The 24004-nt window shown below is 43.2% G+C and overlaps 1 protein-coding gene across 1 annotated transcript in view; it reads right to left on the minus strand.

Annotated features, from left to right (window-relative positions):
- Positions 1-230: 230 nt before the first annotated feature.
- Positions 231-24004, minus strand: part of CHD7 (chromodomain helicase DNA binding protein 7) — a 117972-nt gene continuing 94198 nt past the window's right edge. Inside the window, exons 19-37 of the mRNA XM_008571565.1 lie at positions 23709-23819; positions 23414-23619; positions 20458-20657; positions 20113-20272; positions 16068-16157; positions 15525-15628; positions 14050-14179; positions 13634-13706; positions 13419-13476; positions 12495-12723; positions 12036-12244; positions 11266-11919; positions 10079-10239; positions 8343-8570; positions 7670-8113; positions 5224-5445; positions 4034-4174; positions 3733-3837; positions 231-2193 (exon numbers count right to left, since the gene is read on the minus strand). Coding sequence (XP_008569787.1) covers positions 1273-2193; positions 3733-3837; positions 4034-4174; positions 5224-5445; positions 7670-8113; positions 8343-8570; positions 10079-10239; positions 11266-11919; positions 12036-12244; positions 12495-12723; positions 13419-13476; positions 13634-13706; positions 14050-14179; positions 15525-15628; positions 16068-16157; positions 20113-20272; positions 20458-20657; positions 23414-23619; positions 23709-23819 — 4446 coding nt within the window. The 3' untranslated portion in view covers positions 231-1272. The remainder of the gene's footprint in view (positions 2194-3732; positions 3838-4033; positions 4175-5223; positions 5446-7669; positions 8114-8342; positions 8571-10078; positions 10240-11265; positions 11920-12035; positions 12245-12494; positions 12724-13418; positions 13477-13633; positions 13707-14049; positions 14180-15524; positions 15629-16067; positions 16158-20112; positions 20273-20457; positions 20658-23413; positions 23620-23708; positions 23820-24004) is intronic.

The raw sequence follows: 24004 nt of genomic DNA on the forward strand, positions 1-24004 counted from the left end.
CATTATCACACGCTGCACACATTTTTTAAGTATTCTCAGGCTCAGATGCCCTTTTGAGGGAGTAAAAGGAGGTTTTGTGTGCATTTCTGTTGAGATATCTGGAGTGGAATTATGTGAAGGGAATTCAAGGTTTTCCTTCTCGTCTCGTCTAGAAGAGAATCAGGTTAGAGTATTACTAACAGCTAATCTAGTGTAAGAGGATATATCAAGAAACTGTACAAAAGCCAGAATGCTGTATTTGCTTCTATTGCGAATACAAAAAATAGAATAAACACCAGTTCCCCTACATACTACATTCTATAATTACATCTCTGCATATCATGGGTCACTTTTATTAAAAGCATCATTACTACAGTTGGCAGCAATTTACATTTTATCTTACATGATAGCAGTTTTCAAAGAAAAAAATAAAAGGACATCACAACAAAGAAAAACAATACATTTACAAAGTCATGTCTGTAAACTTCAAGGCTAGTTTAGAGCTGAGGTAATGCTGTTTTAGCTTTGTGGCTAAAGTAACAAAGTCCTTTAATTTTAAAAAGGTACCTGATTCTCTCTTCTCTCACTCTTTACTTATTCATCTACTTATTTTGTTTATACCAGTGCATTACAAGACCACAAGACAATGGAACTGTAGTTCTGTCTGGCAAGAACCCTCCCAGTAGGTTAATTTTCCAAAGGGACCCTTCACATTCAACAGCTGCCTTATTATTGCTGCGCCTCGGGACAGAGACGTTCACACTAACGTGGAGATTGTCAGAGTGTGTGGATGTGTGTATGCACAAGTGTGGGAACCCCATACAGTCAAAAAAGGAAACGAATGAGTGAGTATGATATGTACGGTAAATTTCATCTTGACTTTCACAGCAAAAAAATTAAAAATTAAAATTAAAAAATTAAATATATAACTTCATACTTTCTTTGAGCAGCACTTCCTTTCATTAGTGCCACTCAGTTACAAATTGCTCTTTATTATAATACCAATGGTACCAAAAGAAAAAAAAAAAAAAGCAGAGCATTATGTAAGTTTCCTTAAAAAGACATGATCACCTCTCAAATTTCATCTCTCCTAGGGATAATAAATAATGCACTGCACAATACTTAATGACCAAGATACCTTTTGACACACCTGTATAACATGACTTGGACTTTTTTTTGCTACACTATGTTACAGAACAGCTTATAAAACTAGGTATGAACATTAACTGTGAGTGTAAACAGTAGGACTACCACTTGTCAAAAGTTTGAACACTTGCACTGGAACTGGTGCTGTTATTCATCGTTTTCATTGTTGTCTATTTCCTCCCCCCCGTCAAGTGAGTCTAGCTCTTCACCCTGTGCTATTTCCCCGTCTTCCATGACGGAGGACTCTGCAGTCTTATCCAGGCTCTCCTCGGCATCGCTGCCTTCGAGGTTCTCTGCATCTTTAAAGGGGCCTCCCTCGGCCTTTTCAGCAGCCTTTTCTTCACCAGAGCCCACGGCATTCTGAAGTCCTGCCAATGCTGGGAACCCAGGCAGCGTCAATCCCCCCAGTCCTGGAGGTAGAAACATGGATGGGTAGAAGAGGCCTGGGGCCATGGTGGACAGGAGGAAAGGGTTGAAGGCTAGCGGGTTGGAGGGCAATCCGGCCGGGGCAGTAGCAGCACCAACAGATCCATTCGCAGAGTCAGTAGCCGAAACAGCATCTGTGCTTTTCTCAGAGTCTTTGTGGTCGTCTTCATTCTCATTTCCTTTCTCCTCGACTTTTGAAGCGCCGTCTTCCTGTTCTCCTTGAGTAGAAGCAGTAGTGGTGTTTCCAGTAGCAGCTGAGAGAGGGTTATTCAGCAGCCCGCCCAGTCCAAACACGTTGGGCAGGCCCGCCATTCCCGGCAGCATCAGGGGCAGCACGGCAGCAGGGTTCTTAGCATCGCCTCCGGCCGTGGCAGCTGTTGCCAGTCCTGGAGGGAAGCCCATGAGACCTGCCAGCTGGAGAGACTGAAGATTCTGGAGATTCTGGAGGCTCGTCAGGTCCATTCCAGCAAACAGACTGTTCACCAGCAGAGGATTGATCCCTGAAGTGGAGGCGACAGCAGCAGCGGCGGCGGCTGCTCTGGCGATCTCACTTTTGGGCCTTCGTCCTCTTCTGCTCGCCCCTTCTCCCCTCACCACAGGGCCAGTGAGAAGACGGTCAAACATCGACTCAGGAACAAACCCCTGAGGGAAAGGGAGAGGCAAACAGTGGCTATAAAGGCTGCTGAAGAAAGCTTCATTAATTTCAATTTGGGCCTTTGTGATGAACCAAAAATTAACCCTCTAAATGGAAAAACATAAGCAATTATTTCCCTCCTAAAAGCTTAATGATAAAACTTAGGAAAGTACAAGTTCTGTTTTTTTATCATCATATTAGCTTGCTGCAGTACGCCGAATCCAAGAAACACTGTTAAAGGACCCTCTATCAGTGAGGTAAATGTCAGGTTAGCTAAGTGACTCAAGAACTAACACATCGGAAGTAGTGGATGACCGTGGTAATCAGTACACGATTTATATGTATATCAAATCATCACACTGTACACCTTGAATATATACAATTTTTATTTGTCAATTAAAAAAAGATTTTGTAGGGGAAAAAAACCATAAAATAGTATAACAGCATAATAAAATATAGTTGTATATATTAAATATAGGATGTTTTATATACTTTAAAATGTATTATTCTGGATATTCCAAATATATGTAAGAATAGAGAAAAATAACCAAAAATATGAAAAATTTAATTAAAATTATATTTTAGTATCTATGCAAGAGAAAGGAAAACTTACGTTCACACCATAACCTGTACACAAGTATTTGTTTAGGAGCTCTATTTATGATGTCAAAAATCTGAAAACAACCCAGATGACTGTCAGTGGGTGATGGACAAACCCACAGTGGCACGTCCATGCAATGGAGCACTGCTCAGCAGTAGAAGGGGACACACTTTTGACACACGCAACCACTGGGATGAATCTCAATATGAAGAGTGAGTCATCTCCAAACGTTATGTACTCTACGCTTCTGTTTTCAGATATTCTCAAAAAGACTAAACTCTAGGGAAGGGGAACGGGTCAGTCGTAGTCTGGGGCCAGCAATGAGGGCAGAGGACAGCACAAGGGGCTTCAATGGAAAGCTACTGTCACTATGGTGGCAGTGCACAAAACTACACGTGTTAAGATTGCTAGAACTATACATCAAAAGAGAAACAAGTGAATTTTACTGTATACTTTAAATGAAAAAACACAAAAGAATCACCATATCATTAATCAATTTTAAGAAGAAACTAATAATAAAAATTTTTTTTTAGGCAGAATTATATTTTTATTTGTTCATTTTAAAACCAGAAATCGCAGTTAATAATCTTAATGATCTCAACCACCATAATTCTATTCTACGGGTGGGCTGTTGAGTAGGCTTGCCTGGGGTGTTGCCCTCGTAATAAGTCTACCTCCAACACTGTAAATGTATATTTCTAAACAATCCTTCTAAATAGGAGCTGACAAATTAATCCACTTCATATTAATAATGTATTAATGTAAGAAATGATGATATATTAATGATGTATGAAATGATTTATGAAAATGATGTAGTATGTCAATTCTTTTAATCTCAGAATAAGTTAGAACTAAATAATTAATGGCCAACGAAAAATAAAGAAAAATTCAAGAAAACGGTTTTGTATAGATACTTTCTTGACAGAAATTTGGAGTTTATACTTACAGACTGCTTAACTATATCAGTCCAGTCTGGAGCAACTGCAAATTCAGGATTTTCTTCCAGCCACCTGGGCAGATCCTTCATCGGAGGTGCCATAGCTCCACCCATCTGGGGAGAGGCATTTGAAAAATGATTTTAGAAAAACACAAGTTCTTCCTTCTCCCCCTTTCCTCCCATCTATATAAACACATACATGTATTCTGGAAGAAAAAGAATGCTTCTTCCTTATAAAGAGGGCTGGATAAAACGCTTCTCTCTGGGATAAGAAATCATATAGAGATCAATTCCCTTTACCAATGTTTACCTTCTTCCCATTCCGTTTATTGACAACAGGCACCCTCTCTTCTCCTGTCAAAGTGTTTATATCCAATTTATTAGGGTTTCGACACCTATGTCGTTTCTGTTTCGGTTTCTGAAATGAGGAAAACAGCACATCTGCATTCTTCTGCAAAAGAAAAATGCATTTAGTGAAACTGTATTTAGTATTTACTCTTTCCTACGTAAATGCCAAAGGGAACAGTCATTTTCAATTATTATGAAAGTTTCAAGAATCATTTTAATTATTAGAAACCATACTTTTCCTTGAAAGGAAAATCTCCTTTTTTCCCTCCCATCCATTAAGAAGGAACTGAACAAACATATAAGCTGAGATTTTGCTTTTCTTTCTATCAATAACCCCACTTAAAGTTCTTCTTCAAATGTTTAACCAAGTCATGGTATCTTTAAAAGAAACTTTCTCTAGTACCTTTACTAATTTCCAGTCAGTGACTTGAATGAACACAGGGATGATATCCCATGTGACGACACGAGATTGTCTATGAGGAGAACCAACCGAGGGATAAAGGGCCCTGGGGGGTGGGGCATTCTGAGCAGCAGGAACACTAAGCTGAACTCAACAAAATAAAATGAAAAATCCTACATTTAAGTTAAAAAAAGAAAATCAATCACATAAGTATAGGAAGTAAAAGATTTGCATTGCCAGCTAGACAAATTATCTGGAGGTATTGTCTAACATTTTAATATAAGGCATAAATGTAAGTTAGTTGCTTTAAAAAAAGTGAATAAAATCTTGGACTGAATTAAGTGGTCAAATCTCCAGAAGTCATAGTTACACAGCTCTCTGGCCTGGTCTGGCCTTGTCTGGAGATCAATGCAAGTGCATTCGAGAGTGTTACCCTAATACTGAGACCACCTGGAAACCACGCTGTGCAGTGAGTAATTGAGGGAACCATGTCTGTTTGGTAGGGAGGAAAAAGTAAGCGAAGGTGCAAAAGATATCTTCACATAACTGTAAGACTGCCTTTCAGTGGGACAGGCCTGAAGCCAGTGTCTCTAATGTAAAAGGTACAACAATGAACAACCAAGGAACTTTCAAGACCAAAAGACATTTAAGCAAAAGCCAGAGTAACCAGCTGCCTGGGATTTCTATGTCTATGGGAGTGAAGTGGACTGGCCCAGTAAGAGTCCTTCCAGCTCAAACTCTGTAATACTTACTGGTACATAACTTGGCATATCAACAGTGTAAGTAGGATGCAGCTTCAGCCACTCAACTAAATCCTTATTTTTAGGAGCATCTTCCCCCACCAGCCTAGTCCCATCTTCAAGATTTATAACAGGGATCCGTGTGTCTGGGTCCAGCTGTCCAGGAGAAGGAATGTTTCTTGTTGGTGGGGTCTCTATATCTTCTTCAAAAGCTTTGGTCACCTCAGCATCCTCCTGCAGAAAGTTGACAATATGAATTCTCACATGAAGAGAGAGATTCTGACAGTGTCCTATCCCAAGAAAATGCTACCCTGGCATAATGTATCTCTGATGAAAAAGGGAAAAAAGTTACTTGAAACAATGTCAGTTTTGGAACAGCTACTAAAGGAGGAAAAGAAACTTCATCATTCTTCACACTGTGCAATTAGTAATTAGGTAGAAACTTCAGTCCATCAAGGCACCATGCTTTGAAATCCTAAGCAAGCCGCCAGGAATACAACATGGGCAGCTTAGTCTGAGCTTGACATGCATGAAAGGTAGCTTCTCAATCTTTCTTGGGGATCCCTGGACAACGTCATTAAAGGTAATTTGTAATTAAAAAATGTTCCAAAAGCCAGTTTATAAGTAGTGTACTGGCACTCAGCACACATTACGATTTTGTTGGTGGTGTGATGTTTTACATTAGGAATGTATGGCAACACTGGAAATGACAACTCTAACTGAAGCCTACACTCTACCTTCGTCCAGCCACTGGTGCTTAAATTCTGTTATTTCAACCCCCGGGCATCCATTTCTCCATCCGCAGGCTCCTACCATGGTTCAGGCCTTTGTCTCTTCCCAGCTGTGTGACTGCAATATTCCTGAACGGTCTCCCTGATTCCAGTTCCGCCCCTCTTCAATCCTTCTTCTGCACTGCTATACTGGGATAAGTTCTCTAAAATGCAGTACTTCCCAGTTCAGAAGTTCTATCACAACATTCCCCTATTTAAACTACTTCAATACCTGGGTCCCTATCACCTGCAAGACAAACTCCAAGTTCTTCAGCACGGCAGTCAGGGCCCTCCACAATTCGCAGCCAGCTTCTTCCAAGCTCGTTTCTGCTGAAGCTCACCTCTCCTGTTCCCCAGCCAATAACTTTCAGTCCATCAAATGCGAGAGGTTTGCTCTGTTTCAGTACCTTCAATTGACCCACTCCTACCCGATCTTCACAACTGAACTGAAGCATCACCACCCCCAGAGGAACTTCCTCATCCGTTTCTCCCCATATCCTCCTCCCTCCACTCCCAGCCTTCCTTTGGGCTCATGAAGTACCTTAGGCCTGCCGTGGTAACGGTGCAAATACGCAGTGAGGGTACTTTAGAACTTATCTGTCACCCAACCCCAGAGGTTTCTAGAGCAAGCACTTGTCAAGCCCTTTATTTATTCTTCGAACTCCGCACCCAGCAAGGCAAACAGGGCCAGCTTCCATAATGTTGCTGAATGTGCCCTTCCTTTCCCTGGCAGCACAAAATGCTCTCCAGTTAGAGTGCTGACATAATACAAGACTTTAGGATTTGTCCAGGTCCATACAAGTGACATTGTTGGCCTTTATACCTCTTCACTACTCAGTCTATTTATAGATCAATGAGCATTTTCCTTGTATTTTATAGTGCATGCACATCACCCTCCACGACACCAAATGGGGAATCTCCAAACTCAAAACTGCCGGCTCCTCAGAGGCACAGACAAGGAGCACCAGGGCCACTGCGTTGACTGGGGTTTCCAATCGATAGATTCAGGATATCTAGCACTATTTAGCTCTTTAAAAAGAGAGCATGTGAAACTGATTTTCTTTGGGATAAAACGCTTGCCATCAGACTTCTGGGTTGTGTGGTTGAAGCGGATTGGGAAAAATTATTTTGATTACACTGCATTCATTTCCTTTGAAATGAAAAGGGAAGAACCAAAATCCATTGGCTCATACATTTCATTCAAACCTAATCCAGCAAAGATGCAGCTCAGATTTCCTAAATTTCTAGTTAGGAAGGTAGGAGGATTCACAGTCACTAGAGCTTTGTACATGAACACAAGTCTTAGGTCTGAAACTAAACATTTATACTAATCTAATAAATGCCAGGCCCCAAACATACCAATATTTTTAAGAGAAGCTACTCCCACCTCAAGAATTCAGACATAACAATCCTAGGCTCAAAAGAACATGTTTTTGTTTTAGGTTATTCTTCCAAGAGCAATTGATACATCAGAACTTTGGGAAGAACAAATCCTCAGCTACGCTTGGCTCAGGCTGAGTGATCTATACCAATGATCACAGTTTCCAGCTCAGAACCATGACTCAGTCCACTATAATTCTGTTTCTTCAGCACCACATCACTGAAAGAAACACAGCCAATGTCATTAGCAGTGCCAGGCCCTGGATATCAACATGGGCACATGCAACAGAAGTGGGCGCCCAACTTACTGCACTCAATGACGTCCGTTTGTGGCTCATGAAAAGCAGATCAAGGCCCTCCACGTTTTTCCTCCTTCCCCGTCTCCTCTTCATGGGAGGCTCTCCGTCCACTAGGGAGCCATTGAGCAGATGCCTCGTGGGTGTGCGTGAAAGGCCTGCTTGGAGCAGTTCCATCTGAGTCTTAAAGGCATCAGACACTGGTGTCGAGACACTAGGCAAGATGAACTTTGAACTAAGAGATGAAAAGTTTGAGGTAGAGCTTGTTGCCTCTCTTGAGGCCTTTGATAAATCTACAACTTTCTCTTGTCCATTTTCTGAGACCACCTGAGACTCTCGAAGCTGGGCGACCATCTCCATGAGATTTCGCCTCTTGGCAGCTCTTTCAGCCTCAATTTCAATTTTTCTCCTCCTCCTCCTCCGCTGGCGAGGAACAGAGAGGTTGAGGGCATCTTCCTATTGAAAAATCCAACAGAACAGAGTTGCAGTGAGCCAAAACTGTACCTACCACTAGGGCTTCCTTTACAAAGAAGGAACAAGAAGCTTAAGGAATCAAACATTTATGACTGGTGAACAGAGCTGAGGAAACAGCAGCCATCTTATTTCAAGGTAGGACCAGAGAAACATCAGCTCCCAAACTGAGTTACGATTTAAGAGAGCCATGCTTGAAACTGCTCTAACTTGCCTTTAACAACTGAGGAGAGGCAGTGATGTCCTCGCTCCCACTGATGCTGGCTTGGCCGACCATGGAGAGCTCGGCAAAGCTCCTCTTCTGCAGAGGACTGTCCACGGTGGTAGGTGTGTAACTGGGGATGAGGCCTTGGAAATCAAACATCTGGCGCCTATTTACTGGCCATTTGCCTTTCAACACTGCTTCACAGATGTTGTCTAATCGGTTTATCATTACTCTATCCTGGAGGGAGAAGAAAAGTCACATGAAACTGGAACAAAGACCTGGTGAAAATTACTAAACAAATATATCCATCAAGATGTTAAAGAGCATCAAATTTTAAAAAGTCCACTGGTGGGCAAAGAGTAAAAGAAAGCAAAGCAAAAGAACAAACAAGAGAGTAAATAAAACCCGTCAAAATGGTTTTGCTCTGGTTGGAAGGTTCTAAGTGGCTCCAATACAGAAAACATACTATTTTTCCATTATGAACGGAACTACGTAAAACAGAAAACATATTAAATAACCACCAACTTCAAAATACCCTTGTATTTTAAAAGTAACTCTTATTAAAGCTCCATAGAGACCAGCTGATGAATGTCAGTGGATGACAATGGAACCCCTGTATTTAGCAACTCGATGCTCTGGCCCTCCAGATCCACAGGCTGGATCACAGTGTGTCCCAGGAAGTGGGACATCATTAACGTCACTATTAATAAAGTTCAGCATTATGAAATGGGCACCAACCTAGGAACACCTAATGAATGTCAATTTGTATTCTCCACCTATTATCACTTCAAATTTCATTGAAGCGTGTGCATTAAAAATGTCTAATTACGCTCTTAGACCGAGTTTCCATAGATTAAAAGTGCCTGCTACTATAAACCTCTGACTGATCTGGGAAACTGCCTTCTATACTCAGTAAGGGAGATTATCATAAAGGGGTTCTGAAGAGATATACAGAGGAGGGGAAAAAAGTCTCTGACAGTACATTCTTCAGCCCAAAATTTCACCTTGTTTCTTAAATAACACTAACACTGTGGAAGACTGGCCTGGAGATGTGTCGACTAAAGCCCATTTTTTGTGTTGTTTGTTTTAAACCAGACAGCCCTGTTATGGTGATTAGGACAATTATTTCCCCACCTTGAAAAACAGACCCAAATTACATGGAGATTTATTATAAAATTATGCTATTTAGCCAAAAAAAAGTAATTTCCATTTTGCTTTTGGTTACAGATAACTACATTTGGAATTATTCGGAGCAAAGTGGTCAGCAGCCCACCCTCTTCTTAATTAAGAAGATGGGAAGTTTCCAAATATATGAAGCTGTCTTCAATCTGAAAGCTTTGCTTCAGATAAAAAAAACTTTAAATACAGAGTTTTAAAAGTCCACCATTTTATTTTGCTGAAGGATGAATCCACTGAAACAATAATCCACTGATTACAGTTAACAACATGGGTGACTAACCTAAAAAGCCACAAAAGCCAAAGACCCATCTATACACATAGTTCTGTTTCTTATCTTTCTTTCATGTCACTTTTCCTATCCTGTTAGGAAAGTATTCTATAGATTTTTTTCTTTGGGCTTTTCCAGATCATTCTTTAAAAACATGAGAAAAATCTACAGTCTTTACAGTAAACTGTGCCTAAGTTTACTTTAAAATTATTTTTAAAAGATCAATCTAAAAAGATCTCCTTCACTCCACCCTATTTTGGTCAACAAAACAAAACGACAACAGCAAAAACCCTCCAACCTTAGGCCAGAATGAGAAGGCAAAGGTTCTTTCATGAAGGAGCTGTGCTACCGAAGGATCTCCATCCTCCATGTAGAATCCATCTCGGGTCTCATCTCTAGCGGTGCTCATAGAAGCATTGCTTTCTTCATCAAAATTCTTCCCTCGAGAGACAGCTCCTGCTGAGAAATGAGTTAATGTGCATTACTCACAAGCAGAATATCACTGAAACCTAAGTTTAGAAAGGACGCAATTAAAAATTTGAATACCAATCAGCTCCATTTTGTTGAATACCTACTATATGGCTAGAATGGTATTGGGCATTTTACAAATATTTGTCGTCTAAAGCTTGCAGTGGCTCTTTAATGTAGGTGGTATCATTCCCATTTTATAGATGAGGAAGCAGAGACTTAGAGAGGTTACATCACTAACCATCCGGCATTCAACAAGGAAATCTTAGAGGAGGCTAAAAGCCAACCAAGTCTCTGACCCAAGAGCCTATGCTCCCCCACACATGGCAAGGGCTAAAGTTTTGGCTAAAGTTGAAGGTACCAGCTGTAGCAGGACAGTACAGTGCGATGCCTTATTTTTACTTTGTGCTAGTTATAGCACTCTTAACTGTGACTTAGAAAGAAAACTGGTGCTTTTCAGATTCTACTCCTTCCCTTGACTTCTGAATTAGAACAAAATTAATTAAGCATTATTTGTTTTAAGCTCTTACAACAAGAAAATGGAGGGGACACATCTGGGTAGGAGGGGGGAGAGGGAGGAGGGAGGGAGGTTTTGGTGATGGGACACAATAACTAACTACATTGTATATTGACAAAATAAAAAAAATAATTAATAATATTTAGTCGGTGAATGACTCTTACTCCTCATTATTTATCCCAATTAAAATGACAAGGATTTCTTAATACACTGTGACTCTAAAGTTAACCCCTATCCTTAAACCAGAAGTTGTTAGCATGTGTGTACAACTCAAGAGTTTACATTGTTTGAAATATCATGTTTACAGGCTATAAGGGGTCAGGGCAAAACACACACCTAAAGACAACCCAAAATCATTCCTTCACAGAAGAAAAAAGTACAATAATTAATCTTTAAAAAAAAAAAGGAGAAAAGCAAGCTACCTGGCGTGTTACATGAAAACAAGGCATCTCACAAGCTGCTGTAAAATCCGGGCAGAGGCCCGAACGGCAAGGCATTACCTTCGGGCTGGGACGACTCTTCCGACTTATCGTCATCCTCGTCCTCTTCGGAACCCTTCTCCGACATGGACTTGGGCCCTGGATCCGCGCTGCCCTGGACGCCTTTCGGTTCGTGCTCTGCTGCGCTGGCCCCGGCCTCGCAGCCCGGCCTGCCCTCCTTCCCCCCGCCCTCGGCCGGCTCCTCTTCCTTGGCCTCGGCTTTGTCCCTGGCGGTCGAGCTCTCGGACGCCTCCATTTTGCCTTCTGCTTGCTCCGTCACCTTTTCCTCGTGACCGTGAGCGGAGGAGACGACCGCAGGAGTCTGGCCAAACCCCACTGCCAGCGGGTTCAAGGAAGACATACTACCTGCCCCTCGGTTTTGAGCAAAGTTTTTATGTGCGTCCAAGAAGGACAACTCGGGGTCGTTGAGGATGTGATAGTCCGTGCGGCTGACCCCGTGTTTGGCCGCGCCCACCAGCAGGTCCCGGTCGTGCCTTCCGCACTCCCACCACTCCGGCAAGTCCACGCTCGGCTGGCAGAGCTTCAGCCTGTCCCCCAGCTGCGGGTGGTGCAGGACCTGCTCGCGGACCTTGCGCAGCAGCTCGATGCGGTACAGGGTCCTGGAGGCGCGCTCCTCCGTGATGGGCTCGATCATGCAGGACAGGTCGGGGGGCTCTGCAACGGGAGCACGCGTATTACTGGGGAAAACCCGAGCGCCCACGACACTGGCCACTTGCTTACTTTCCACTTCTTGGCCTTTCAGCACAGAAGTGCGTCACTAGGGGACTTACCATCCTCTGGCTTGGCAGGCATTCGACACACGCGCCTACACATGGCCACGAAACAGCTGAAGTATTTCTCCAAACTCTCATCCGACTTCTTGTCAAGTCTGGCAAAGGCTCGAAATTGGTTCCAGTCAAACTGCTGCTTCACGGGGTCAAAAATGACCCCAAAAGTGGATACCACACGGTAAAAATCAGCCTCTTCCCTTCTCGTCCACCTGTTGGAAAGAAGACATGCGCTTGCAGCACCCTTGAACGAGAAGGCTGAACAGTTACCGTCCCTCCTCCTCTCGCCCCGCTCCACACCCGCCCTACGTATTTGGGGACTGGAGAGACCGACCGCTTGGATGCAGCGAGTCCTTCTTGGGTGGTCACTACCTACGATGTGACTCCTGCCTCTTGGGGGTCGAGAAGAGCATAGAGGAGGGGGGCGGACCGGGAGTGGAGTGAAACCCTGGAGAAACTCACTTTTGCCGTTTCTCAGATATAATGGCTTCCCTCTCTGCTTCCAGCGCCCTCACTTCCTCCCGAGGCCGCCGCCTGCGCCGGTCGGTCTTCATCAGGGCCTCTTGCCTCATCTGTTGCCTTTTATAGCTGCGCTGATAGGCAGTAATGAGCCGGCGCAGACGCGTGGTCAGGGTTGAAGTGTTAGGCCAGTAGAGGTGGCCTAACTCAGCATTACTCTCACTGTGCTTACCTGGGGAAGTGGAAAACATATTTTTGAAATATGTAGCTGCAATCTTGCAATGCACAGGATTTTCCAACAAAAGATGACTCATTAACATTCAAATGACAGTGTGGGAAAGTGCATTTCAGTGCCCTCATTTTAAAAATATAAATGAGGAATAATATTAGTATGGGACTTACAAACTATTTCCTTTTCAACTCCTGGTTGGGGAGAGGGGAGCAGGTTTATTCATTAGTACATACATAAAGAAACATTCTTCACAGCACGAACTACAGTATAACGGTGCTCTCCTGTGAGGTACTTACAATGATAATCTTGAACATAAAATCACATAAGTATTACCTAATGATTTTACCTTAGGTAAAAGGTCAACATTCTAAATAAAATGGCAATATTTCAGATAAATACTTAGCAAATGCCCTACTCCCAAGAGATATATTTTAAAGATACTTAAAATTTTTCACTAATTAGGGTAGAACATAAACAGATCAATTACTTAGTTGAAAAGACGGTTACTCTATCAAATAATGTAATGAAAACCCAACCATAAGCAAAAACTAAAATTATTCACAAAAGATATGAATCAGTGTACAAGAAATAACGTTTTAAGCTGCCCCCATCTTCACTCAGTGCAAGTCTCTGCGCATGAACGATGGCTGCCCAGCACAATCCGCTCCACTCTGCCAACTCTCCCAGGGCCTTACCTGTGGCATGCATTTCCATGGGTTCTTCCTTATCATCTGGAGGAGAATTTGCAAATTCCTTGAAAAGAAAGCAAGAAGTGGAATTATTTTAGTTTGGAGTTTCATTTTGTTATATCTTTTAAAGAAAAGTCCATTATCCATAAAGTTTAACAAGCCTTCTATGAGCATATAATATTTTAATGGTGCTGTAAAAACCAATCTACTCAAGTTCTTACATCTATTTCATCTTTGAATGGTGTTCTGGTTGGTTTATATTCTGGGTCTTCATCTTCTCTATCAAATTCTCCCCTATGTAAAATTAAAAAAAAAAATGTTTAAATCATTCTGATAAGGGGGGTTGGTGAGGAAGGGTAACAATCTGCCTGATGCTACTTTTAATTCTGAGTTTGACATCAAAAGTAGCTCTATCAGTATTTAAAACATGCAGCCATTTGGAAAAGACAAACAAATTTTAGATTATCTAGATAATGTATTTTGTTTAAATAGTCATTATGAAATACAAATAGAATACACTGGTAAACATCACTTAAATTCAAGTCAGATGCAATATAGTGCACTGTAAGAACTGAACCCTGCCAATAGATGTTATACTGACATAAAGTTTATTAAAATTTTAAAATGTCCTTCTTACCCGTCACCGCCATCTGCTAGCATGTCTGTTCCTCTCTGCTCGGCAGCTATGGCCTTGGCATCGGGCATACCAACTCGTTCCAGAAAGCACAGTGCGGGGTCAGCTCGCATGGAATTGTATTTCTCATAGCCTGTGCCATGCCCACCAGCCCGCAGAGGACGCACACAGAAACAAAGAAAGGCCCATCACTGTCGAAATCACAGCACCACCACAACACATCAAGTTTGTTTCTCAGTCAAGATTATCATCTATGTTGAATTTATGTGGACCTTGTTTTAGCAGCACAGTCTACATAAGGAATGCTCATTCTAGGGAAGCTTTTGGGGGCCAAGCTACACTTCGGGATATTATTAGAATTATCACAAACACGAACAGAAAAACAGGTTCAGAATAACTGCAAGATGCCTGGGAGGATTTCTGACCCTATTTTTCCCAAGATCTAATTTTGCTTGACATTTAAAAGCCTTCGTAATGTTCCTTTATGACCTCTGCAGGGGTGCTCCGAGTCCACCCCCATCCTCCTGATGAACAGCCTCAGTCCTGCAGGAACTCACATGGCTGGCTGAAAAATCCCCGTATACGTAAGGCCAGCGAACCTGTCTTATTAGGTTTAGGATGATGCATGTCAGTATGATGACACTGTTCCCTCTATGGTTTTCAAACTGCAATTTGCTTTTTGACTGCCCAAGTTGACTAGATGGAAAATGGCAGATCCCAACAGTGCACTGCAGGAAAATGATTTTGAGGCTGAGCTCACAAAACGCGGCTGCAGTACACAGGCAGAACAGCACAATTCAATTAGGATGTGTACTACAACACCCCACTCCTAACTGCTGTAGAGCCGCAAGCCAAACTGTAATCATGAAAGGTTTTATAAGCCATCATTCTCCCCTTTAGTCAGGCTGGGCTGCTGAGAATACCTCCACGACCTCCAGAGAATTGGGATTATAATCAGGAATCGCTCACTGTATATATCATGCCAGTTCTGCATCCCCAGCCTTTCAAAGTTAACAAGGCTGCATCCCACTCAGGGGAGCCGCGAGTTCTCAGCACTGACATTTGTGAAATATTGCTTGGAACAAAGCCCAGGAGGCACTTGTACAGATTAATAGCAGAGGTTAAGCCCACCGTCCACTTTGACACTGGTTGGCAGAGTTAGCAAGAGAAGCCAGGCTGGAAGCAAAGTTTAGGGAGTGCTATCATACAACTTGGCTATTATTAAAACAAATACGGTTTGGGTTTTATTTACAGCCAAGAAAGAAATGTTTTCTTCTCAAATACTCAACAAACATTCAAAAACAGCATCTGATATTTACAGTTCATATTAGATTTTTAGTACGGAAAAATGGTAAACGCCAAGAGTCCTTTGGAACTATCCTCATTAATATTATGACTTTGGAAAAGAGTATGCAAAGAGTTCTAAATAAAGACAAAGCCATACAGTCAAGTTGCAGTCAAACAGAAACGTCACTTACCATGTTTGAACACTCCAATTAAGAGGGATTTATCTGCTTCCTTATCCCACCAATCTGTAGGAACTTCAGCATGGAAAGGTTCAGGGATCCACACATCTGCTTCACTGGAAAGACAACCATTTCAACAATATTTAAAAAGAATCCCAAGTATTGAATATGACACACTCACTCACATGCCCTCTCTCCCACAATAAATATCTGAGTATCGGGCAGAGGAATCGGCAAAGGTTAAAAGCAAGGGCCTGAGTCAGTCACCCTCTACCATAACCAGATACGAACTTTATCACTTGGCACCCCATTTTAAACGTCACCTCAGAACATCTGTAATTTAGTTCACACCTTGTTATATGTACAAACACACAGACAGCCTTTCCCTGATTCTCATCAAATCCCCACGCTCAGAGGACAAGCACCGCATTCAAGATGCAAAAATGGAGACGAGCTACTGATGGTTTATGAAGGTTTTGAAACACAATCCATGATGTTTTCCGACCACACGGATTATCTCACGGAGGTACAGAACAAATGTGCGTGCGCACTAACCTTGAGTCAGCACCCTCTAAGATCTTATCTGCCTGGTCTCCTATAACTTCTTGTCTTAGGTAGTACAGCATGCGGACACGCAGCAGGACCCTGGAGAGGAAGACGGGGTGGGGGGAAAGTTCTTAACTTCAGGACTGTTTGCCAACAGTGGCTTTTGGCAGCTGCTGCTGTTCATCCATCATCCTGCCAAGGCTGATTAGCCATGCTGTATGGTAGGCTTGAAGCGTGACAGATGGTGGCACATAATCACCTCTGTGTGGTGCTTTCTGTTGGCTTCCAACAGGCCTGCCTGGCAACCGCTCGCACTGCACAGAGAGGGACCAAGCTCAGCCCAGCCCAGGCGCACTTCATTTAGTTCTACCTAGTGCAGCTTGTGAAGTTTAGACACGTACCCTACCACTGCCTCTGAAGTATTGAAGCAAGTTTGTAAACAACTGAGCAGATGGCTTTCAGTAACTGTTCTGCTTCATTATCTCATAAAATTTCCTCAGCTGCTGCCTTAATACCATTTTTGGAAGCACATCAGAAGTTGTAGGAATAAACGAGATATAAAATCTGGTTTTACTACCTTACAATAAACCCTCAATATGGAATGTCAGGTTTTTCAGATTATACAACTTTGCTTCTGCGAAAGGAAAATGACGATGTGGTGGGGGAGGGGTGGGGCCTCACTCTTCTCCCATAAGGAACAGAAAACATTTTTATTCCTCCTAGCTTATATTACCTGGGAACCTAAGTTGTAGCTTAAAAAATAATAATAAAACATTAAAAGATTAAAAATGTGTCCAATTCATCGACATTCTTAGTTATTATCAAGGAACCTATTTTTAAAAACCCTTAGAATTCTGGGAGCCAAATTTTCAATGCTGCTTGGATTTCCTCAATGGCTGAAACATAGTTCTTTCAAGAAAGTCCGCCTGGTGAATGAATCCCAAAGGCCTGTGTCTGCTCCCAATCTAGCATCCTGTGCTGGACAGCCCCTGGTGTGCATTCAGGATTGATATTTGAAGACCATCTTCTTGCGTGTGAGTAAATTATGACACCAACTGCTATTTCCCTAGCTTTATAATGCCATCATATACTTATAGAACACTTCACAATCAGTGCATCACATTTACATATACTAGCTCATTTGATCTCCACAAGAACCCTATGATGAAGCAGGACAAGTTACAATTTCTATTTACAAATGCAAAAACTGATGGTAATAGATGGTATGTTATATATCCAAGGTCACAGAGTCACCTTGAGCATGGAACATTCAGAACTAGGTCTTCTGACTCCACCACATCATATTTTCCTTCAGGACGTTGCAACTGTTCTTTAAAACATGAAAATGACAACTAGGGGCAGCTTCGCCAAAACAGACTACTGATCATACATAAATAGATACCCCTCAACATGCCTTCTTCCCCACTAGTCTACCCATGGACAACATGGGATCTTCAGGGGCTGAATGGGGCTGTAAATATCTGAATATATTCCAAGGTAAGTATTTTGGATAACTCATTTTAATTTTTTTTAGATTACTTTCTTCTGTTAACTCACAAGATTAAACATTGACAGGGCCACAATAAACTGAGAAAGAAGTGACAGTACGGCCCTCCGTGGTTGGCACCTCGTTTCTTCTCTTGTTAAAAAAGAATTTGAAAGCCAGTGTCTACTTAGAGGATGCTCACAGAAGGTAGTTCCAAAGGAAATACCCTCCACTTTTGGCTGGATTCTTTATTATTCACAGCAAAACTCAATACAGTAGTGGCAAGGGAGCCTAATGGCTTCTCTCCCTTTTAGTAAAAGACAAAGATTTCTGCTTTGGGAAGAATTTTAGTTATGCAAAGACTTTCATAAACTAACTGCAAATATCACTTTTCTTCTAGAGGAAAAAATACAAACCAATGCATCCAGCAAGCTGAGAGCCCCCCATGGAACCGCTATGCTGGCTAGCCACCAGGAGGACAAAAGGATGACCAGGACTTGGCCCCCTCATCCTAAAGAGTTTGTACTCTTTAGTCTTACTACTCTGTAAGTCAGACAGACATGACTGTTCATGAATCCTCAGACCTTATCTACATTTCTTCAACTGTCCCACTAGGGACTGTCTACCAGACTAGCCCCAAGTCTAGGATCACACATGGCATTGAAGGGTCCTGTCCCTTTTGTCTCCTTTAACCTGAAACAGTTCCTCTAGTCTGTCTCTCACAACCTCGTAACATGTGAAGAGAAGTGGCTATTTTCTCGGATGTCCCTCAGTGTGGGACTCATTTTCCATCTTAACAGTCATCAGCATTTCCTCACTTTCGATAAGTCTCGAGGCATAATCTCTTGGAGAAGGACAGTCGGACCCCTGGCTTCATCTCGGAGATGAGCTGGAAGGCATCAACAGTCTTCCTCCGAGACTGAGGGGATGATATGAGGAACACCAGTTACTTCTCACATACTAATCATGGAGGGTACCCTACGGAAGTCTGCTACTGACAGTAGACTGGGAAGTGAAAACTGCCACCATCACACCGACATCCAGGAACAGGAGCCATTGTTCCCACACTAAACCACTTTATGGAATCCAGAGTGCTACTGACTCAAAGTTTACATAAACCATAAGGACACACATTTTCTAATAGCTATAGGTGGGGAAGGACTTTAGGAAGAACTATTATATCGCAGCGGTAACAATGAGTTTCTGAGACACCAAATGGTTTGAGGTAATGGTTTTGAAGACTCTTGGGAGCCTCATGACAGCCTCGAGAAGGAGGGAGACTTCCGAGGTGAGGTGGGCAGGGGATCACAGAGTCAAGAGCAAGGGCACTGTCCTCGTCTACAGGGCTTCAAGCCTGGCTCTGCCCCTTCACTGGATGAGGGGCCTTAAGTAATTCACTCAATTTGAGTCTTAGTTCCTGGTCAGTTAAGTGGGGATGAGATAGCGCAACTCATCTTAGACAACTCAAACGGGTAATCCACATAAAGCACCTGGCACGCTGCTGGTATCATGTGCTCAGACTTTTGTTGCTGCTACTTTTTAAAAGTGAAACTCATACTTATCTATTTATATCCTGTCTCACCCAACTGAGATCTTGCTGGCAAGCTCTATTTGACTCACAAGGAAAAGGAGTCCTAAGGAGTTAAATTAACTTGCCCAAGGTCACACAGAGCTAGGAAGTGGTGCAGCTAGCTAGCAGCTCTGCTGCCTGTACTGCTGACACTGGGAAAACACACACTCAGAATAAGGAAACAACGCATGCAGATACTCATTTAATATGCAGACAGTTAGCAAAGCTCCAAGCAATGGAATAGATTTATTTAGCATTCTTCAATTATCTATAATCAGTTTCTGGAAGTAAAGGTAAGGAATATGATTCTAAGATCATAGGTAGGAAACTGGATCCAGTAACTGAGATATTATTAAGCAAAAAATAACATGTAAACTCCCCAGTCCCTCAACTGAAAGCAGTCAGTTGAAGGTGGGATCACATAAAGCTAACCATAATTCTCTAACACAGATCAGCTAAAAAAACAGTCATCTGCAATGTTCATAGCAGCATTAGTCACAACAGCCAAAGGTGGAAACAACCCAAGTGTCCATCAGTGGACAAGAATGGATAACGAAATATGCTATATGGGATACTAGGAAGCCATAAAGAGGGATGGAATTCTGATACATACTACAACATGGATGAACCTCGAAATAAGCCAGACATGGAAGGACAACTACTGTATGATTCCACTTACGAGATACCTAGAATAGACAAATTAATAGAAACAGAAAGCAGAATGGTGGTTGCCAGGGGCTTGGAAGGGTAACTATTCTTTAATGGGCACAGAGCTTATATATATATTGGGGATGATGAAAAAGTTTTGGGTATAGATAGTGGTGATGAGTGCACAGCATTGTGAGTGTAATTAATGCCAATGAAATGTTCACTTACAAAAGGTTAAAATGGTAAGGCTGCACAAAAGCAGTAACTACACAGTTTAACTCATAATAATATGTATATTTTAAAGAGCAAAAAGGGAGCCAAGCTTCCATGCCCACACTCTAAAAACATACTTGTTGCAGTGATGCTTCAGGTGCTTCTTGTAGCTGTCCTCCTGGAACAGGGCGTCTGGGTTGCAGCCGGTCAGCCAGTCGGCATTCTGCACCAGCGGCTGTGTGCTCTGGGCTTTCACCTTCTTTCCCTTCCTTCCCCTTGGCACGGGGGCTGACAAACCTAGACCCATCACCATAATAATAGAAGGCTTTTACATTCCACACTACAGTGTCAGAGTCAGATATTTTAACGTATGAGACAGGGAAATACAGGGTCTCCACTGCATCTCTTTATCAGCAGTGTGTTACAGAGGTTTCCAGAAGCTCTCTGTGACCCCACACACAGAGCACATGAAGCAGACCTACCAGAATGATTGACCAAGGCTCGAGTCCGGCCATCAGCCGTGGGCGTGATCAGATCCCAGATGAAGCTTTTGATATTCTCGTCCCCTTTGTAATGATTAAGACAGTACACCAGGATGGTTCTGCAGATGGTTTCTACATCTTGCTCAGTGAGTTGACGTTTGTAGCGTCCATGGCAAAGGATGTCTGTCCACCGTCCCCAACTGTAAAGCAAATATTCAGCATGCAGATGGTGCCTCTGAGTTTAGATTTGGGGCTTTATCTTAACAGTCAGGTATGAGTGTTGGAAAATCCAAACTAGCAGTATTTTACATCAGGCGATAGAAAAGCAGTCCAGGATACAAGAGTTAAAATGCCCCTTAGAGAGTGGACCACAAGTTCCCTGCTCCTAAGTGCAAGAGAGTTGGACTGCCACTGAAATAACACTCACATGGCTAACACTGGCTTTCCCAGGCAGAGGCAGGCCGTGGCAGCGATTCTCAGCACATGAATGCAATCCGGGGACCTGTAAGTTGTATACTTTGCTTCACCCTGTAACGGTTTGCGTGTTTCAGTGCTGACCAACCATATGAGATGAAAGGTGACTCAAAGTAGCTGTGACTACCCCAAATCAAGGATATGATGCTGAGGGATATGGCTGCATCAATCCACCTCAAAGGATGCCCCAGTAACTGCTGCAAGACTATGAAAGCTTTGAGGCTCCTTTTGAGATAGGGAGTGATAACTCCCAAGTACAAGAACACTCGCGGGAAACTCTCAGGCCCTTGTGTGAAATGGCTGGGGGAAAGGACTACGGACAGAACCAAACAGATGGCACACCACTGAATTTGACCACTGATTTCCTGTGAAGAGCCCAGGCTAAACAGTGCTGTGCTGTTTCATCCAGGAGCTACAGATGGGACCAAACAACAGCTAGGCACAGTGGCAGGAGGAGGCAGGTGCTGAGCCGTGTCCTCTCTCAGGCGAGAGTAGACTGAGCCCCCAGGGCAGTCATGGACAAACAGCCTCTCTGCTGCCTCTCTGACCACTGAGAGCTGCACGACAGGGAGCCCTCGCCTCAGGCGTAGGGAGCAGCACACATCCTCTCGCCCTGGCCGGGCCTCTCACCACCCTGTGGCCCTCCCCTAGCTCCTGTGAACTTCTTTTAGTCCTCCCTCCAGGCCTCCCACACACGCACTCTCTGCTGTGAATCCTTTTCTGTTCCCTCCCAAGCCAACGCTCCCTCTTACTCTGGCTGATTCATGGTGTCCAGCAAGTCACAGGCTGTACATATCACCTTCTGTGGAATTCCTTCCTTCACTCCTCTCAGCCCCAGAGGTGTGAGGATAGCACCTGTGTCTTAAAGGTGCGGTGACACAAGGGCTTCCTCCTCCCAGCACTGTCACAGCTTACTGCCATGTTTGCACCCCCCAGTGTTTGAGAGTGTCCTAGCACAGTGCCCAGTTCATAGTAGGTGCCCAATACACAGTGATGACTCTGGGAAGAGGGAAGGGCTGGACTGAGAGATGACAGGCTCTGAGCGTACTTAGTGTTTGAGAGTGTCCTAGCACAGTGCCCAGTTCATAGTAGGTGCCCAATACCCAGTGATGACTCTGGGAAGAGGGAAGGGCTGGACTGAGAGATGACAGGCTCTGAGCGTACTTCTCAGCTTCAGCAGTTACTGACACGTGCCATTCCTAAAGTTACCAACACAACTCTCAGCTCTGACCGTTAGGTGGAACCATGGAAGCAGGTGTGAATAGCCAAGGGCTGTGGTGGGAGAGTCTCTGCCCCACGTAAGAACAGGCGGAGAGGACGTCTGGCTAGCACAGGTAATGAGTGCTGTGGCAGCGCTGCTGAGACACAGGATGGGCTTCTGTCGAACTTCATTTATTCCACTGACAAGCATTTATTCAGCGCTCAGTGTGCCCGCCTGTACCGCACTGTACACTGAGAGTACAAAGAGCCCCTGTTCCTCAGGGAGCTGCTCACTGTGAATTAGTGGGAGAGGCAAATGACTCGAAAGTCATAGAAGAATGTGATGAGAGTGATGGGAAGCGCAGGCCAGACACTGGTGCAGGGTGCGTAGGTGCTGCATGCTGGGAGCGGGTGTGGGGGTGTTGCTCTAGGAAGTGGGGAAAGCTTTGTGCAAAGACAGAGAAGAGACAGAGCATGGTACACTGGGGGAGGTAAAGCAGTCTGTCCTATAGAGGCATGGACAGTTCACAGGAAAGAACCAGCAAGACAGATATGTGTCAGCTAAAAGAGCTCTGTATGCCACGACAACAAACGCTTGTATTTACTCTGAAACTAATGGTGATCCATTGGAAGAAACCCTCCAAGATAGGACGTCATCACATTTGTAGAAAGACTGCTTTGCTGGCAGTTTTTTTTTATTTTAATGAAATGTCCCACAGTCTGCTAGAGAACTCTTTTTTACTGGTCCAGATATTTACTGAGCACCCTGCCACTCAAAGTACTGTGTGGGGAGCCACAGTGACTCAGAGGTGAATTAGATATGGATCCGCCTTTCAGGAACTTGTGTTTCACCAGGAGAAATACAACACATTCACAAAGTTCAACAAGTGAGATTATAGCCTCTGACAATTTTTTATAACAGAAAAAATATTAAAAGATCACTATAACCATAAATTTTATGTGAAAGTAAAGTAGCAAAAGATTTATAATTTTGAGACTGAGTTATTAATAATCAACAAGTAAATGTGGATCTGACATAATTCCTTAAGGTACAAACTTTAAGTGCCCCTAATTTCAGGTGACCTCTTCTAATTTCAGAGGATCTGAACAACTTAGAACACTTTAACCAAATGACCGCAGTGCCCTGTAAAGTTACACAGAGGCATTCATTTGACTGCGCTAAGGGGAGCCGCACAAATCCAAACAAAATATAGTTGTCCTACACCAATTGGGAATTCTAACTACTGTTAAAATTCCATTTTACATAGTGAGTCTGACTCACCCATAGACAAGCAGATTCTTCTCCACTCTGAAACACTCACTCCTGGCGTAGCCCTGCGACTTATCCTGGGGGCGTCGTGGCTTCACACAAGGCTTTTCTTCAGAATCACTTTCCAAGTCTGAAAATTCCATCAGCTCATCTTCCTTCACTGCACTATAGAGCCTGGTCTGCTTCCTCACTCTTGGAGTGTCAATAACTAGGTTGTTCTAAAAAAAGAGCAGATGCATTTGAAACTTCTGAAAGAGTGACCCTCAGGTTACATCAGATAAGTGTCTGAATGAGACTTCTTACTCACCCTCCCATTTAAGGCATCAATATCCAATTCAGCCTTCTTAGCCCACTTTTGCCAGAAATTTGGATCATCCAAGGAAATATCTGTCCTATTCCCAGAAGCAACAAAACTGGCCTAAAGGGGAAAAAAATACACGTTGAGCTGCTTCTCTCTGAGGCAAAATGCAAAGCAGCTTTTGTTTATTCATTCACTCAAATATGTGTGCGTTCCTCCACTGTGCCAGACGCTACAGTAGATGGGACTAAGGACAAAAGACTATCCCTCGGGCAGCTCATTGTCCGGGGGTTGAGACAGACCAG

This window comes from Galeopterus variegatus, unplaced genomic scaffold (assembly GCF_000696425.1).
Source record: "Galeopterus variegatus unplaced genomic scaffold, G_variegatus-3.0.2 Scaffold703, whole genome shotgun sequence".
Taxonomy (NCBI): Eukaryota; Metazoa; Chordata; class Mammalia; order Dermoptera; family Cynocephalidae; genus Galeopterus; species Galeopterus variegatus.